Raw genomic sequence first — 15,943 nt, forward strand, 5'->3', positions numbered from 1 at the left:
TGCGGCCCCCTGTGCTGCAGCAGTGAAAGAACCGCTGGTTCCTGGACTTCCCTTGACTTGGGCGAAAGTACTTTGCTTGTCTGTGCTTACATGGGCTAGTGTCACATCAAGAGAAATGATGGCAATGTCAAAAAGGGATTTGTGGTGCCTCTTGGCAGCTTTGTACTCTCTCCTGCTGCTATAATTAGCTGATCTGAGCAGTTGCCAAGGACCACGTAATAGGAAGTTCAAATGAAAATAAATATATTTTTACCTCTGCTGCATACAAAACCACTGTGAGTAGCTGCCCAAGCAGCTCTCACTGCATGGCAGGTTCTTCTTCATCAAGGACTCAGCCAAGGTTTTTCTCATGAGTTAGACATCCCAATTCTTGCAGCCTGAAGCTACTGCAGATACTGGTACCAGTGCATGACTCCCCTTAATCAAGTCAGTCCCGTCCTTTCACCATCTGTTTCCACTTCTTCATACAGACATTGTAGAAAACACAGATCAAACTTGAGTGCAATCCAGAGCAACCTCCAGTTCTATTTCAGAAAGCCAAATAAAAATTTCAAGAAAATGTGGTGCTGCTGAGGCGCTATTTGCAGTTTTTTGGCAAAAGGTGATGTTACCTTTGAATGGTTTCCTGTGCAAGGCTAACTGAAGATAGGCAGGGAAACCAAGAACTTGTGCGGGGACAGCAACTCTGTTGACATGCCCTAAGCACAACCAGACTGTTTTCAGTCCCACAATTGTCATACATGTATGCTGACCAACAAGTAATAGTGGCAGTGAAACAGCCACAAGATCTATTTCTTCTTTCAGCATAACAGATGCCCTTCATCTTAGTAAGGAGCCACTTCAGGAGACTTATGGGAAGAGGTGTCCACAGCACCACACATTTAGGGAAACAGTTGTGAAATTGCTAGGTGCTCCTGGAAATAGTCTGGAAGATTTCCATACAGCAAGTGTGGCTTCCCAAATTATTCTGATGGACACTGTCTTCCTAAACCCATGCTAACTGGCATGGTAATGGTAAATGAAATGGTAAAGTCAGCACCTACTAGCTTCCAAAATCACCACCATGTATTCTTGCTAATCTGGTAATGATTATCCTAGATTTGGCTGTAATCAGAATTTTAACTGGCTGATACCTGTTTGGCCAGCCACAAGTCCAACATAATTACACATCACATAGCCTAAGATTATTAATTTCATGAGGTAAGTAGTGTATTTACACAAACATACCATTTCCATTAAAATATGTCAAGAAACAGTAATGCTGATATAACATGATGACACTGCTACAGGGTAGGAAGAAAAATACTGTTTCCAGTTGCACCTATAAAAAGTGTTAAGCTCAAGGTTTTAGAATGATGGATCTGTCTTAAAGTCTGTTCTTAAGCATTCTGTTAACTTGGTCTAATTGAACTGAGTCATAAAACATTGGGAGAGGTAATTATGTTCTGGTGAAAAATCTAGACATTGAAGGTAATCATCACTTGTAGGACTCAGGACCAGAACCGAGGGAAAGAAGTTAGGTTAACAGCTTTTTTTCTGTATTTAATTGTATTTTTGATGCTCAAAGATGAGGGACTTCTTAATTTAGTACCTTGTCTGAAGGGTTTGAGAAACACTGACACAGATTTTAATCTGACCTTTTACATTGCTAGTGTGATTCTCATTTTTACTACTCAAGAACTAAACAAAATTGAATATCAAAATACAAAACCATAGCTATCAAACTATATTTTACAAAGTGAGTGTTGCTGTATTATTTTATGCTTGATACTTGTTTTTACAACAAACAGGGAAGTTATTTTCATTTGCTTGCTTTTTGCAGAATTCATTGTATTTAATCTATAATATAAAATACTGTACAACTTACAATAAAAGTTAGCTTTAAATATATTTATCATCAAAAGGTAGTTCTTTCTACTATTCCAGAATGTATATAATCTGTATTTATAATGCGGACCATGATCTATTTAATGAGCAGGGCAAAACAGGGTTAAACCACTTGATTGACAGGGTAAATCAAATCATTACAGGAATTCAAGACCAGGACTGCATTTGCTTCCTGGCAGGAAGTCTGCAAGTGATATGCTGACTGTATTTTTCTTACTTTGATGACAATGTGCACTTCATTTTGCATTAAACTTCAGTCTTTTGTAAAAAAACACAAAGAACCTAGATCCCAATTTATTTTCATTGACCTCTTCTTTCCACAAATAAAGCATTGCTGTGTCAAGCTCTCTAATCAGAAATCCAACGTTTGCTACAGAAAAAGTCTGTGCATTGTGTGATGAGAAATTTATGTTAAATGCCTGTAAAGCTCTAGATACGTGTTTATATTAATTCAATATCTTATGTATTTTCAGGAAATTTTTTCAATATCCTTGTATTACATAAGGTTCCAGAAGTCATTGTGAAGGCTGTTAAAACATATCCTGAAAATGCAAAGTTACAAGCTGCAGCTCTCAGTTGTTTAGCTTTTCTAAGTGAGTAAATCTCTTCCTAAATACATAAATAAATTACTTCGTTAATTTTTTTATGCTGGTAATTTTCTGTAATCATTTTGAACTCCATTTCTTTAACATGAAAGCCTCAAGCATGATAGCTTTGACAGAGCTAGATTTCCTACCTGCTTACAGTTTGTTACCTTACTATGGCTGTGTTTATATCATATGCCCAACATTTTCAGTGTTGGTAAGTTATGTTGACAGGTCTTAACAAAGCAACCTGTTTATTCATAGGCAAATATTGCATAATCCCTACTTAACATAAAATGTCTAGAGATAACAACACTAATTTGATGCTGTGTTTGCCATGTATGACAGTACTTATTATACTGTGGCAGTTGATAGCAACACCAAATCAATGCTTGTGCTTGAGTTCTGAAATGAATTAAAAGATTTAAAACTTTTCCTTGAGTATACCCCCAGGTATTATTTTGAAACAGAAGTTAGTTAGCAAGTGGCAAAAAGCAGGGATTTGATCCTCTTAGTCTTTGAGTAATTGTGCCATACAAAAGTCAGTAGAAATGCTGTTTTAGAGTCCCCAAAACAGCAAAGAATAGAAATCAGACTACACTCCAGTGAGCCTCAGATATTATGGTCAGTGTTGATACCTTTTTTTCCCCGAAATGCTGAAAAATCACAGGTATAAAATTATTTCTTTTAAATTCTATTGTACTTTCTGGGACCAGCTCTCTCTCTCTTAGCAACTGCAATTTGTATTTCATTTTTTAATGGCACTGCTTCAGACTGTAGATGGCTCTGTGGTAAGTGGTTATGTGCAAATGAATCACATTTATATTTTATGTCTGTGGTATTCTGTATGTAAGTACACAACAAAGAAAAGTATGTGCATGTCTTTTTCAGAGCCTGAGCATTGACTGATCTGTAACTATGTACCTAATTTACTACACTATGATGAAGGTTTTTAGTCCTTCTATAATGTTAAAGACATTTTTCAAATCTGTCATAGACTTTAAGTCAATAGACTTCTCCTCCCCAACGATAGGCTAATCCTCCCAGTGATTTTCGCACATAGGCAGTGTGAATACCTTCATGAGTACATGAAGGTTAAGACTTGTGTTTTGTTTTTCACAATAAGAATTAATTGTAAATAATTTATATTTCAAGCTGAAACAATATTCTTAAACCGAGACTTAGAGGAAAGAAAAGAAGAGGAAGAGGAAGAAAAATTATGCTGGTTGGAAGCGTGTTACAGAGCGCTAGAACTACACCGAAAAAACACCGATGTGCTGGTGAGAATTTCTGGATGATGGGGGCGTGTGGAAGGACTGCATTATGCATTAAATAAAATGTTTAGCAGCATCATTTTCTGCCATGTATCCTTGGGCAAACAAGGCCTTAAAGACTGGATTAGACTTAGAATAAATCTTACCTTTCTTGCCTTTTCTTATCTTTGTTCACCTCAACAGGTTTCAGTTACTCGTTTGGATCAAATGTAGGTAGTTAAGATGAGACCTGTTACCTGAAAATTTGGCCATCCAAATGTTTACATAGCTCCTCTGTGTACAGTAGCAAAACACAGGCCCATCAACGGAAGAATTAATCTTAGTCTAAAATAAGTGTCAAAATGTAGATCAAATAATGAGAATGCGACACACATTTGTAACTCAGGCTTATCCCAGCTATAACGAATGTGACAGTCCACACCTTGTTGTATTTCTACATAAAGCACCTTGTACCTTTGTCATGGACTGAAAAACAGTTAAACTATTTAAATTTTTTCATGTATTTTTGATATTCTAAAGGTGTATTTTCTTAATCCTTTTGTCTCCTCTTGGTTTATATTTAGGAGGCTGCATGCTGGGCTTTGAAAAATCTGTTTCTGTATCAACACAACCTTCATGAGAAGATTGGAGATGGAGATAATCAGTCAGTGCTAATATCTTGAACTGCATTTTTGGAAAAGAAGAAAATGAAAGCCTATTATTAGGCCATTTTGGGTCTCATGTTCCAATTATTTTTATTTTTCTTTCTTGTTTTCAATATGGTGAAATGCATGGTGATCAACCACACTTGGGAAAGTTTTTTTCTTGAAAAGTGTGCTCACCTTGACTCAGGCAAAATTGCTAGTGTTTTATTAAAGGGTCAGAACACACTCTAATAGGGCTAATTTTTACAGCTCAAAAGGAATTTCTTCTTCAGTTGCAACAAGGATAGGGAGGATTAAAGAATGTAAAAGTAGGGAAAATAGGGAAGATTAAGATATCTAGCACGTAAGAGGTATGGAAAAGCAGTGCTCATTTTCCCACAAATCAGATAAAAGGGCATAGTAGAAGGGGTGCTGCCTCATATGGGAGAACCTAGGCATGGGTAAGACACAGACTTAAATTTTACTTAAACTATTTCTCAGACTTGCTTAAAATTTTAATCATACAAATTTTAGTAATCCTGTTTTGTACCCCTTCTGGACCTCAAGACACTTGGAAAGCATGGTTCCAAGTGAATTCAGAGAGATTCAGAGTAGGCTAATATGCATAGTTTGCAAAGGACTTTCTGTCTGCTGTTGCTCTGGAAAAATATTAGAAGCCATGTACAATCATCTGAAAATTTAATTATGTCGCTTAATACCTTTTTAGGAAACTGAACTACAGTTATGAAGTAACTGCTGTAATATGATCAATGTGCAGTGATTTGTTTCTCTCTGTGAAAGGTTCCCAATAGACAGAGCAGTGATGCTCTCCATGCTGATGCACTCCTCTTCAAAAGAAGTGTTTCAGGCAGCTGCTAGTACCTTGGCAATTTTGTCACAACAAAATGGTAAGGAAATTTAATTATCATTACTTTCTAATTCATCAGAAAGTTATTGCTGTAATATTAAAGAATATTTAGTGTGCTATTGTATGAATGAAATATTGTCTGTGATTAGAATACTATGCAGTTGTGTTTAGTAGGAAGTTTATTTCTTGGTTTGAAAAAGCTATTGTTTACTATTATCAAAGAGAGTATGTGGATGTAAAGAGCTTTTTGCCAGTTTATGTGTTGCAATGCTATTTTTTGGAGCAGGAGAGGTGAAAAGAATGTGTTCTCTTTGTATGCTTGTTTAAATATTTATCATATGTTTGAATTTTGTCAAGAGCAGCATTTGCTGAAACGCACATGAATAAGGATTGCAGCCCAACAAATACCATTTTCTTGCTTAACACAGGGGATTTGAACAGTCCTGTTGACTTCAGTGAATCAAATCATGTGTAGAAAGTTAAGCATGTATTATGTACTGTTATGCAGTTCTGAAGACTGCTTTAGTCCTGATTGTGTCCCTAACATGGCTTCGTACCTTTTTTCAATTTGCAGACCCCCTCAAAGTTTTTCAGTGGAGATGTGGACCACTGGGTAGAGTATTTAAGCTTACTGACAGTTGGCCTGCTTTTATTAGATACCTTTCCCAGAACCCTTTGAAATGCTTATGGACCTCAAGTTGTTTGTAGACTGCACATTGAAAACCACTGGCTAGATAGGAAGATAAAGACTAGCAGTTAATTACTATTCTCTAGGTGAGCAAGCATTATTTTATCACTAGGTTACTGAGCCATCCAGGTACATAAAAGCTAACAATGAAAAAGTGTTACAGTTATTTATGAGCTAAATATGTATCTAAATCAAGAAATAGATCTCATAAATGTATGCATACTGTTATCATATATTATACCAGATACTTCTACAGTATGTTACTGACAAGTGGGCCTCTGATTCCCATCAGAAATCTAAAGTAAATTTTTATTTTTGTCTTTTTTTTTTTCTTGTTTTTTTTACCCCTAAGTCATAGAATCATAGAATAGTTTGGGTTGGAAGGGACTTTCAAAGGTCTTCTAGTCCAAGCGCCCTGCAATGGGCTTACACCAGAAATGATAGACATAAAGAAGCTTAGTAAAACACTCTGTCACAATGCAATATTGCTTGAATTAACCATTTGAAATGGATGTACTGAACTGGGAATGACAAGAATTGGTTGTAGTTACCATGATAAGGTAGAATATTTTTTAAGTGTTCTGAGTTCCAATTGTAGCTACAACATGTGCTTTGGTGTTTGAATTTTTAAAAAAATGAATTAACAAAGGTAAATAGAGTGAATAAATAGAATTTCTTTTTTGTAGCCTTGTTTTGGAAGATAGAAGGCTTTTTGAAAGTTTTAAATTCTAGCTTTCCTACATGATAACAGAGTGCAATTAAAAGGAAGCATTGTTTAAGAATAAACATTTTTGAAATAAAACAGTACATTCACTTTCCCTTAAGTTAATTTTCTGTAAGTAAAAATAGCAGATGTATTTAAACTTACTAGGCATTCAGGAATTATAATGCATTTGATTAAGCTACGAAAACAGAAGTCAGCTTCAGCTCAAATTGTTTCCCATTCTGATTTATACTTTTATAATGTGTTTTGGGGGAGGAAAAAGGTAGAAAAAAGGGGGGAAAAGTTAGCAGTTCTGTTGTTCCTGAGAACTATACATAAAGAGAGAGATTTACTTATAAGATGCTTGCTATTTTGTGTTGTAGTAAACATTAGGAAGACACTTTTGGCTAAAGGAATACACATGAATATTTTGGATATAATGAGGAAACATCCACATTCTCCTGAAGTGGTTGAAAGAGCTTGCAGAATTCTGAATCATGTTTTCGAAGGAAGGTAATATACTTAGAAATACATGGCAACTTCTAAAGTGAAGGTTTATGAGATTCAGTGCTCTAACTGATTACATTTCAATTATTGACTGTTTCATTGATATTAAAATTGACCATAGGCTGACAGCCCTCTTCAAGACATGGAATTTTCTAAGCCCTGTAGTCAAATTCCCTGTTGGATATATGTAGGGAGCTGCATGTTCTTCCCTTCCCTTCCATTCTTGAGCAGTGAGGTTTGAATATAGACTATCGCTAGGTGGTCTCCCCTCCTGGTAGCCACACTGAATTCCATTGAGAGCTGAGAAATTTCCCTCAATATTAACTCTGATTATTAAAATACAATTGTTTAATGTTCCTTTTGGGTTGGCTTTTGCAAATGCTCTAGAACATGACCGGAAAACAAACTTGTGATTTATAAATACTGATATACAGGGTAGGAACATGATTCCAAGTGTTTTTCCAAGTTTTTCTAGCCTTCCCTGAAACCTTCATGTATACTAAGCAGTCTGTGAAAAAATGACAGACTTAAGATATAGTCACAGAATTTCTTATGAATAATTTCATTCTATAAAGAAGAAAATCTCAAAACTTCCAATAAACATGTTCACAGGAATAAAAAGTATTATAAAATGAAAGAAGAAAATAACTGTAAAAGTGAATTAGTGGCCTTTGGTTACTGTCATTTCTAGGAATGCTAATGACATTGAGATTTTTTTTTTTCTTCAAGATTAGAACCTAACATGATTGATATTTTTCTGTTTATTCTCCAAGTATCTGATAATTTATCCATAGTTTATGGCAATTGCAGAGCACTGGATTAAGGAAGATGTATCTTTGCACATATCTGAACTGGAATCAAAGTGAAATATGTGAATCCACCACTCACGCTGAATGAAATACTATACTCTCTGTGTATCACTGTTCTGGACTGGATTGAAAATTACCTCTCAATAGTCTAAAGTGGAATTAATTACATAGACTGAATTCATGGAATGCCATTAAAATATATTTTATACATTTATATAATATATAATTATAATTATATAATAATATACTTAATTTAATTTAATAATATATGTAAATGATATATGAAGAAAAGTAACATAGTTTAATTTATATTTCATAGCTCAAACCAGATTTACAATGTTTTAAAGCAATATCACATAGTGTTAAATAAGGAAGCAAATGCATGTAAAATTTAGAAATGCATTATTTTTATTTATTTTATAAACAATATTTTCAGTTTCCTTCATCTGGATATAATGACAGTAGCTGCATCAGAAGTTGTAAAAGCCATGAGGAAACATGAAAAATCACTCTGTGTACAACTGGAAGCACTTCGAGTCCTTTTACACTTTATGATGCCCGGTAAGTCACCCAAAAATATAATCGGTGAGGCGTCATACACCAAATCAGAGAATAGAATTAGTTAGCTGGGTTTTAGTCTTTCTTATCTAATGAGACAGCCTTTAATGAGACTTCAGAACATTTCATAAATTTTCAGAAACTCAGAAAACTGCTGATTTCCCCTTGATTTCATCAGTGAAGAGTTAGTTTCCTTAATTCAGGGAATGGGTGTGGAGCTATCACTGTGGTTGTATATTTTCATCATAGATGATACCCTTTCAGTGAGAGCAAATGGTGATAATGACATCAACATTGTTGTACTACAAGATGCAATTGTTTTAATAGTGTCTCTTGGAAGGAACGTAAAAATTGGACCTCTGACACCAAAAAATAAGAGACAGTGATTTAACGATATGAAATATACTATTATATACTATTTTATACAGAAAGGAAGAAGCCAAACTGACTAGCTTAGAAATTCCTTTCCAAAAAAAAACTCTTTAAAGGCAATCTACAGTGGGAAAAATATGTTCGTTGTTAGTTCTGTACCTTTAATAGCATTTGGGGAAAGTTTTAACTCTTCTTATCAGTTTACTGCTGTACATCCTGTTTTTTCCTCTGATGTTGAATGTGAGAGTACAGATATGCGATACTGGTTTTTTTTTCAGAACATCTTTTTGCAAGTATCTCTCAGCAGTTTTAGTTGAACATTTACAAATCCAATAACTCTGAAATTAGTAATTTGGCTAATATGCAGACTGATTTCAGGTTTTCAGTTTCTTTCTATTCTTTGAATTATAATCCTAATACTTTCCTTTTTTTTCAATAAACAGCAGGATTAAGACTTGACATATATATTCTAACATGTAGGCAAGGTGCTTTTTTTGCCAGTATACTGGATGTGACACCCTTCTAAAGTGTAATCAAACAAAGAGAGCGCCGACTGGATGTTGGAACTTACAGGTTGTCATGGTTTAACCCCAGACGGCAACTAAGCACCATACAGCCACTCACTCACTCCCTGTTGGTGGGTGAGAGAATCAGAAGAGTTAAAGAGAGGAAACTCCTGGGTTGAGATAAAAACAGTTTAATAGTCAAAGCAAAAGCTGCGCACACAAGCAAAGCAAAACAAGGAATTCATTCACCACTCCCCATGGGCAGGCAGGTGTTCAGCCATCTCCAGGGAAGCAGGGCTCCATCATGCGTAATGGTTACTTGGGAAGACAAAATGCCGTAACTCCGAACGTCCCATGCTTCCTTCTTCACCCCTCAGTTTATATACTGAGCATGACATCGTATGGTATGGAATGTTTCCTTTGGCCAGCCTGGGTCAGCTGTCCTGGCTGTGTCCCCTCCCAGTTCCTCATGCACCCCAGCCTCCTCGCTGGCAGCCCAGCATGAGAAGCTGGACAGTCCTTGACTGCTTAGCAACAACCCAAAACACCAGTATGTTATCAACATTATTTTCATCCCAAATCCAAACCACATCACTAGACCACCTATCAGGAAGAAAATTAACTCTGTCCCAGCTGAAACCAGGACACAGGTTAATTAGGGAATAAAAAGTAATTCGTGGGGAAAATAGTAATCGGAACAAATATGAATGCTGAAGTGACTTTGAAAGGATTTCTGGGTACTTTCTGTAGTGCCACTTGACTGCAAGTGCCAACAGCTACAAGAAATGTATATCTGAAAGACTTTCCTATGTTCTTTTATTTGTGCTCACCTTCCACTTATGTCATCTATGGGTAAAATTTGGCCTATGATGTGCTGCCAAGTGAGAAAGGGCAACTAGCTTATAGCTTCTCTATGGTGTCTCCTTTCCAGAAGGAAGAGGCATTCTGAAGCAGGTATCAGGAACATCAAGAAAGCCCATAGCTCAAAAAAGTAATACATCGCAGTGTACCTTAGGCAAAATTCTTTGGCATGATTTTGCATTTTCAGAGTAAGCAGCAAGCAAACATATGGTGAAATAGTCATTTCAAACACACTGTACTCACACTACAATGTAAACCTGGAGGGACTCCAGTCTCTGTAACTACAGCATTCTGAAAATGTCACAAGATCTGAAATATGCCGAGTCAGTTGTTAAAACCTATGGGTTCAATTTTATTGTAATGTTGGGTTAATAATACTCGATTAACACTTGGGAGAATATTAAATCTGTTCTTCTGAGGAAGACTGTTTTTCATTGTTGCAGATACAAAGAATGAACACCAGAACGGTTCTTCCAGAGATGTGGGAGATGCTGCTTTTGCACTTACATTAAAAGTCATTAAAAGCCAGTGTCTGTTGGAGGGAACTCATTCGTTGGTGCTTAATGCTTTGAACAGGGTATAGTTAAAGCTTTATTCTAATTAATTTTGTTACTGTTTTAGACTTGCAATGGTCAATCATTTGTAAGTTTTAGTTCCACATTGATTCTCCTATTGATTTGATAGAATTAATCTTAACTCCTGAGTTTCATCTATCATTTGGGGTTTCTTCTTACTTTGTTCCGGATGGAGTTAGATACTTTATACAGTAACTCTAAAGGTTATTTATAAAAACAAGGCTAATTTTTTTTCAAGCATATAGTTTATTTGTGTTTTTTCATAGACTAGTTTATACATGAAAAGTGTCCTCATGCCTACACCTCAACTACTAAAGAAATGAGTGGTTCTTCAATATGGCTTTCATGGGTACATACTCCTTTGCTTTCAACAGAACAGTGTTTCTCAGTTGTCTCCATTCTTTTCACTGTTCAATTCTATAACTTTTTCCAGCCACTGAAAAACAGAATGATCGCTGTGCCTTGAAGGGCAAGCTGAAAATTGAAAGGCTGGAGCAGACCGCACTGGGCACTTTGCACAGCAAACCTTAAATCCTAGTGATAGGAAAGGTTTAACTTCATAGCCTTCCTGAAGAATCCCACCTCTACAAGATTTACAAGGTTCACATGACCACATAGAAAATGGATGTAGCAATTCATGATTTTTAGAAGTCCTGCAACAATTTTAGGCTTGCCAAACACCTTCGGTCAAGGAAATTTGTGTCTCTTGCATTCATTATGAAAGTCAGAGCAAATAATGTATCAGCAGAAGAGTGCTACAGTGTCTAAAGGATGTTTCTTGACCTGAAGATATAGGATATAGGAGTTAACAAGGGAGGCAAAATAATTTTTACTTCAGAATGTATTACAGTCTCCACTGCTTTGTGACCATCCTGATTGCTTTTTCTGACCCAGCTGGTTTATGTTTTGGGATACTACCATACCAACCAGAAGGGCTAGAAATTAACATATTTTAATGAAAAACTAGAGAAAGGAATAAAGAAGAAGATGGGCATGACCTCACTGAAATAATTTTACAGATTTGCAAGTCACTGTGACAGCTATGCATATTTTCAGATCTAGGCCTTATCTAGGTTTCTTCCATCTAGAAGTGGGGCAAAATTGGGAAAAATAATCACAAATAACCTATTGAATTGCTATTTAACTAAACCTAAGCTTTTAAAACCTTGATGGGCTGTGGTAATAGGTATGTTGCTTCATATTTTTTTCTTTTTGTATTTTTTCAGTTGCCACCATGTTTATCATGTGCCAATTCTCAAAGAACCCAATTTTTGTTCCTTTTTATCCACAAAGGAAGTCCATTTTTTCACTCTCCTTGTCCTAGTAAAATGGTGTGAACTTGTGAATGTTTGTACTGAAACTTTGAGGGGGAAAAAACCCCACTCTCCATTAGAAAACAAGCTAGGGAATATTTTCAGGATCAAAGGTGAAAATCTGGGGAGGTTATGAGTGGCTGAAATTGATGACTGAAAAGGAAACCTTTTGAAATTGTGATTATTGTTGTTTATTGTCATATCAGCTGTAATTTTACATACTTCAAGAATAACAATTGCTTGTTCTTAAAGAGACACTTTAAGAACAAGCAACTCTTCTGTTGCCATTGTAAGCAGAACAAACTTGATCTGATTTTATATTCATTTCTCCATTAGTTTATTGGAAATCCTAGCATTCAGAAGTGTGGATTAAAACTACTTGCTTCTGTAGCTGAGTGCACTGGTGCGCTAGAAATTTTAACCCAGCAAGGAGCTACTGACACTGTGCTTCATACCTTACAGATGTATCCAGGCGAACAAGGTAGGGAAGGTATTTTGTTACTTGAGTGTGAATGATGTAGTAGGAGGGACTGATCAAGCAGAGAAGCTGTAACCTATCTATTACACTCTTTTGTACTGGATGTGATGTAGGTTACATGGCAAGAAAAGGCTGCAGCACCGCATAGTCCTCAGGTTCATCCACTTTGTAGTTATGCCTTATGCCTGGCCCTATAGTAGCTTATGCAAATAACTCTCTGGAACCTTAGTAATATAACACTACTTAGGTCATGGGCTTATTCTACTCAAAATGTATGAATAATCAACATTATTAATCTTTCTTTTTTTCTTCTAGACATACAGTGTTTGGGTTTGAGTCTTCTACGCTCTTTGATTACCAGAAAGAGTTTGTGTATTGCAACTATGCATGTCTTGTCAACAGTTCTGGTTTCTACTCTGCGACGATTTAAAGACGTTACTGAAATCCAGATGCATGTATGTATTATTTCTACGTACAAAGACGAAAGTGAAAGGCAAAACCTTAGAAGATTTTTTTAACGTAGTTATATTTGAAGTATAATTCCCTATTTTAACTACTTCATTCTGATTTTATTGCAATTACTAGATTAGTATAAGCCTTTATAATTAAACCAGTATGGCTGCTGGAGAGATGTTTTTTTTGGAGGCATATATTCAATCCAGAATATGTAAGCGTAGGTTTAGGTGTTTACCTAAGACTTCTGACATCTGCAAGCTAGAACAAATTTCTCAGTCATGGTCCATCATTCAGTCAATCTATAATCATTTAATGAAATAACCGTCATTATACTATTGATTGCCCATGTTTGACAATTAATAGAAAATAACTTAGGTCGCAGCCCTGTCACCAACACTAAGCTTAGTGTAGGAATGCTGTATTTAAGAAGAATATTACTGGAATATTGTGTCAGACTTTGGATCTACTTGTGAATATGGAAGGAGAGTTCTTACTCTGTCTGCAAACACACATTCCACCCTCCTTGTGTGAAAGTTCTGTTTCCTCTGCTTCAGAAGCTTTCCCTGTTTATTGCCAGTTTCATTTTTCTAGCAGAATGGAGCTTGCCTGTGAGATCAGCTTCCTGTGAGAGTTTCTGTACTTCTGTTTCAGATCAATATGAAAATATCACAAGTACAGCCTCTCTTCTTTACTGCCGTCTTTTCCCCAACCCTTCCAAGTTTCGCTTAGCAACCAGTGTAGAGAGAAATCAAAATAGTGTGGTGGAATGAGGAAGTTACTTAAAGTTATTTAGTCTCAATTAGGTTTGAACAGGGAGTCCATAATTTACCCAGCTCACCCTTCTACGTGAACTGTACTTGCAGAATCACAGGATAATTTTGTATTTCTTTTTAGTTTGTAGAAGAAACCTGTTAAGTTTTTCGTTTAGCCTTTATATTTTTTTCAAATTCAAGGATTACAGAGCAACACATTGGGACAGGGGATGCATCTTCATCCCATATCCTTAGGAGATTGTTTCCTCTGTATGTTTTCAGGAAATCACAAGTACATTTGTCACTGCCAGGCAGGATGTTGTCAGATATTATGGTGCATAATTTGTCTTTTCAAAGTGTCAGTTAATGTCTGTTTAAGTGGTCAGCTAAACAAACACGAAACTGCAGCTATATAAACACAGAGACACCAGGTATTTCTACCTTCTCTCCTGATCTTCTCTAATTTGTGAATTATTGCATCTTTAAAAGGAAGACAAAAAAATTTAAAGCATTTATCTTCTGGTTGAAATTTGATTTTTTTACACAACCTGTTTTAAAATTACACTTTTTAACACTGCACTTATTTCAGTCTTCTCATTGTGTCCTTAGGGATTTCATGCAATCTTGTCAATTCTTGGTTTGTCACCTTGTTTTGCAAAGCTGCTGGTACATGAATCATTTGATGCAGTCATTTTCTACCAGATGTCTATGTGTTTCACTGACCAGCGAGATCGACAGGTATCTTCTCTCTTTTGACAGCTCCACAGCTGAAAAGTTTTGGTGCTTTTCTTGTCCTAACTTTGATTGTTTGTCTTCCCATTCAGTTTCAAAGCCTGTGTTGTAAATGTTTTGCTAAAATAGCTGAAAACGATGATTTAAAAAACATGATGCTGGAAAAAGCATGTATTGAGTACAATAGTATTATGGCTGAATGTTTACTTCTACTGGGAGCTGATATTAATAAGAAGACAAAGACAAACTCTTTGATCTATCAGGTAATATGTGGAAATATATAGTTTTATTGCTTTAAAATTTGTGCTTTTGTTTCCTTTCACTTTTCATGTAAACATATATTTGGCAGAACACAGCAGCAATACCCAGTACAATCTAACTGTGACCTGAGTGGTGTTAACAACCCATTGCTACTCATGATGACTTCAGGCTCACCCTGATGTTCATTGAAACACATTTCATTTTATTGAAGCTCATAGTGTCACTGTCACCTAGAATGTGCCCACACTGCCAGTTTAGTTCTGATGCAGGTCACTTTAAAGTCCATGCTTTCTGATTGTTTACCCTGTTCACATGCAAACCTGGTTTCAATCAAGTACTGACTTAGCCTTAACTTTAGAGTATTTTTGAGGAAGAAGACTTAAGCCCAACGTTTGCGAACTCCCAGTCATTTTTTCTGAATTAATCAGGCATAGATGGCATCAAGCCCATTAGAGCCCAGTTCATCAACTGATATTCCAAATTCATCTCTTTCCAAGCTCTGTGTGGCTGAAGTAGAGATGGACCAGCAGACAGCCCTGTCCATACATAGGTTTCAGTGTGCTTAGTCCCACTCTATTCTAGACCTGCAAAGAAGCCTGCCCTGGAATGGTGTTTTTTTTTAACTTTGTGTTGTACTTAAAGCTGAACGTAGTCACCAGTTTTTGTGCTGATTTAACTGTTACGGTTAGAGTTCTGACTTTTTATCAACACAGCAAAAGTAATATAACATCTTGAAATGCCTGCAGTCACATTAGCTGCAAAGAGCTTTCTCCAGACAGTGGCCACATCCAGAGCATCAACTGTTTGAAATACATTGACGTCTTAAATAAGGCCATAGGCAAACGTCCCATCTGGATTCAGCCATGCCATCAGCACTTACAAGTGCTCCTTGCTAAATGTGACTGCCTTGAAAATTTTTTTTTGAGAAACGGTATGTATGAGCACTTCTTAACTTTGCTTCAGTATCAAAGTTTTAAATGGTCTGAGAGAACCCCACCAGTACTGCCTGGAGTGAATTAGGAAGTGTTAACTTCTTCTGGCAGAGCTGGCTGGGTGATAAAGCACAGCTGAGTTTGGAACCGACCATCCATCCATGGAGTCTGAGGTAGGCAAATCAGTATTAGAAAACCACAATG

At 36.2% G+C, this 15,943-nt stretch overlaps 1 protein-coding gene across 1 annotated transcript in view; it reads left to right on the forward strand.

Moving 5' to 3' along the window:
* Window positions 1-15,943, forward strand: part of LRRK2 (leucine-rich repeat kinase 2) — a gene marked incomplete at both ends in the record, with an annotated part of 60,355 nt that overhangs the window by 7,680 nt on the left and 36,732 nt on the right. The window contains 11 exons of the mRNA XM_010288906.1: window positions 2,361-2,480; window positions 3,627-3,751; window positions 4,309-4,388; window positions 5,170-5,276; window positions 7,011-7,140; window positions 8,380-8,504; window positions 10,684-10,817; window positions 12,465-12,609; window positions 12,922-13,061; window positions 14,424-14,552; window positions 14,639-14,809. Of these exons, the coding sequence (XP_010287208.1) occupies window positions 2,361-2,480; window positions 3,627-3,751; window positions 4,309-4,388; window positions 5,170-5,276; window positions 7,011-7,140; window positions 8,380-8,504; window positions 10,684-10,817; window positions 12,465-12,609; window positions 12,922-13,061; window positions 14,424-14,552; window positions 14,639-14,809 (1,406 nt within the window). The remainder of the gene's footprint in view (window positions 1-2,360; window positions 2,481-3,626; window positions 3,752-4,308; window positions 4,389-5,169; window positions 5,277-7,010; window positions 7,141-8,379; window positions 8,505-10,683; window positions 10,818-12,464; window positions 12,610-12,921; window positions 13,062-14,423; window positions 14,553-14,638; window positions 14,810-15,943) is intronic.

This window comes from Phaethon lepturus, unplaced genomic scaffold, assembly GCF_000687285.1.
Source record: "Phaethon lepturus isolate BGI_N335 unplaced genomic scaffold, ASM68728v1 scaffold876, whole genome shotgun sequence".
Lineage (NCBI taxonomy): Eukaryota > Metazoa > Chordata > Aves > Phaethontiformes > Phaethontidae > Phaethon > Phaethon lepturus.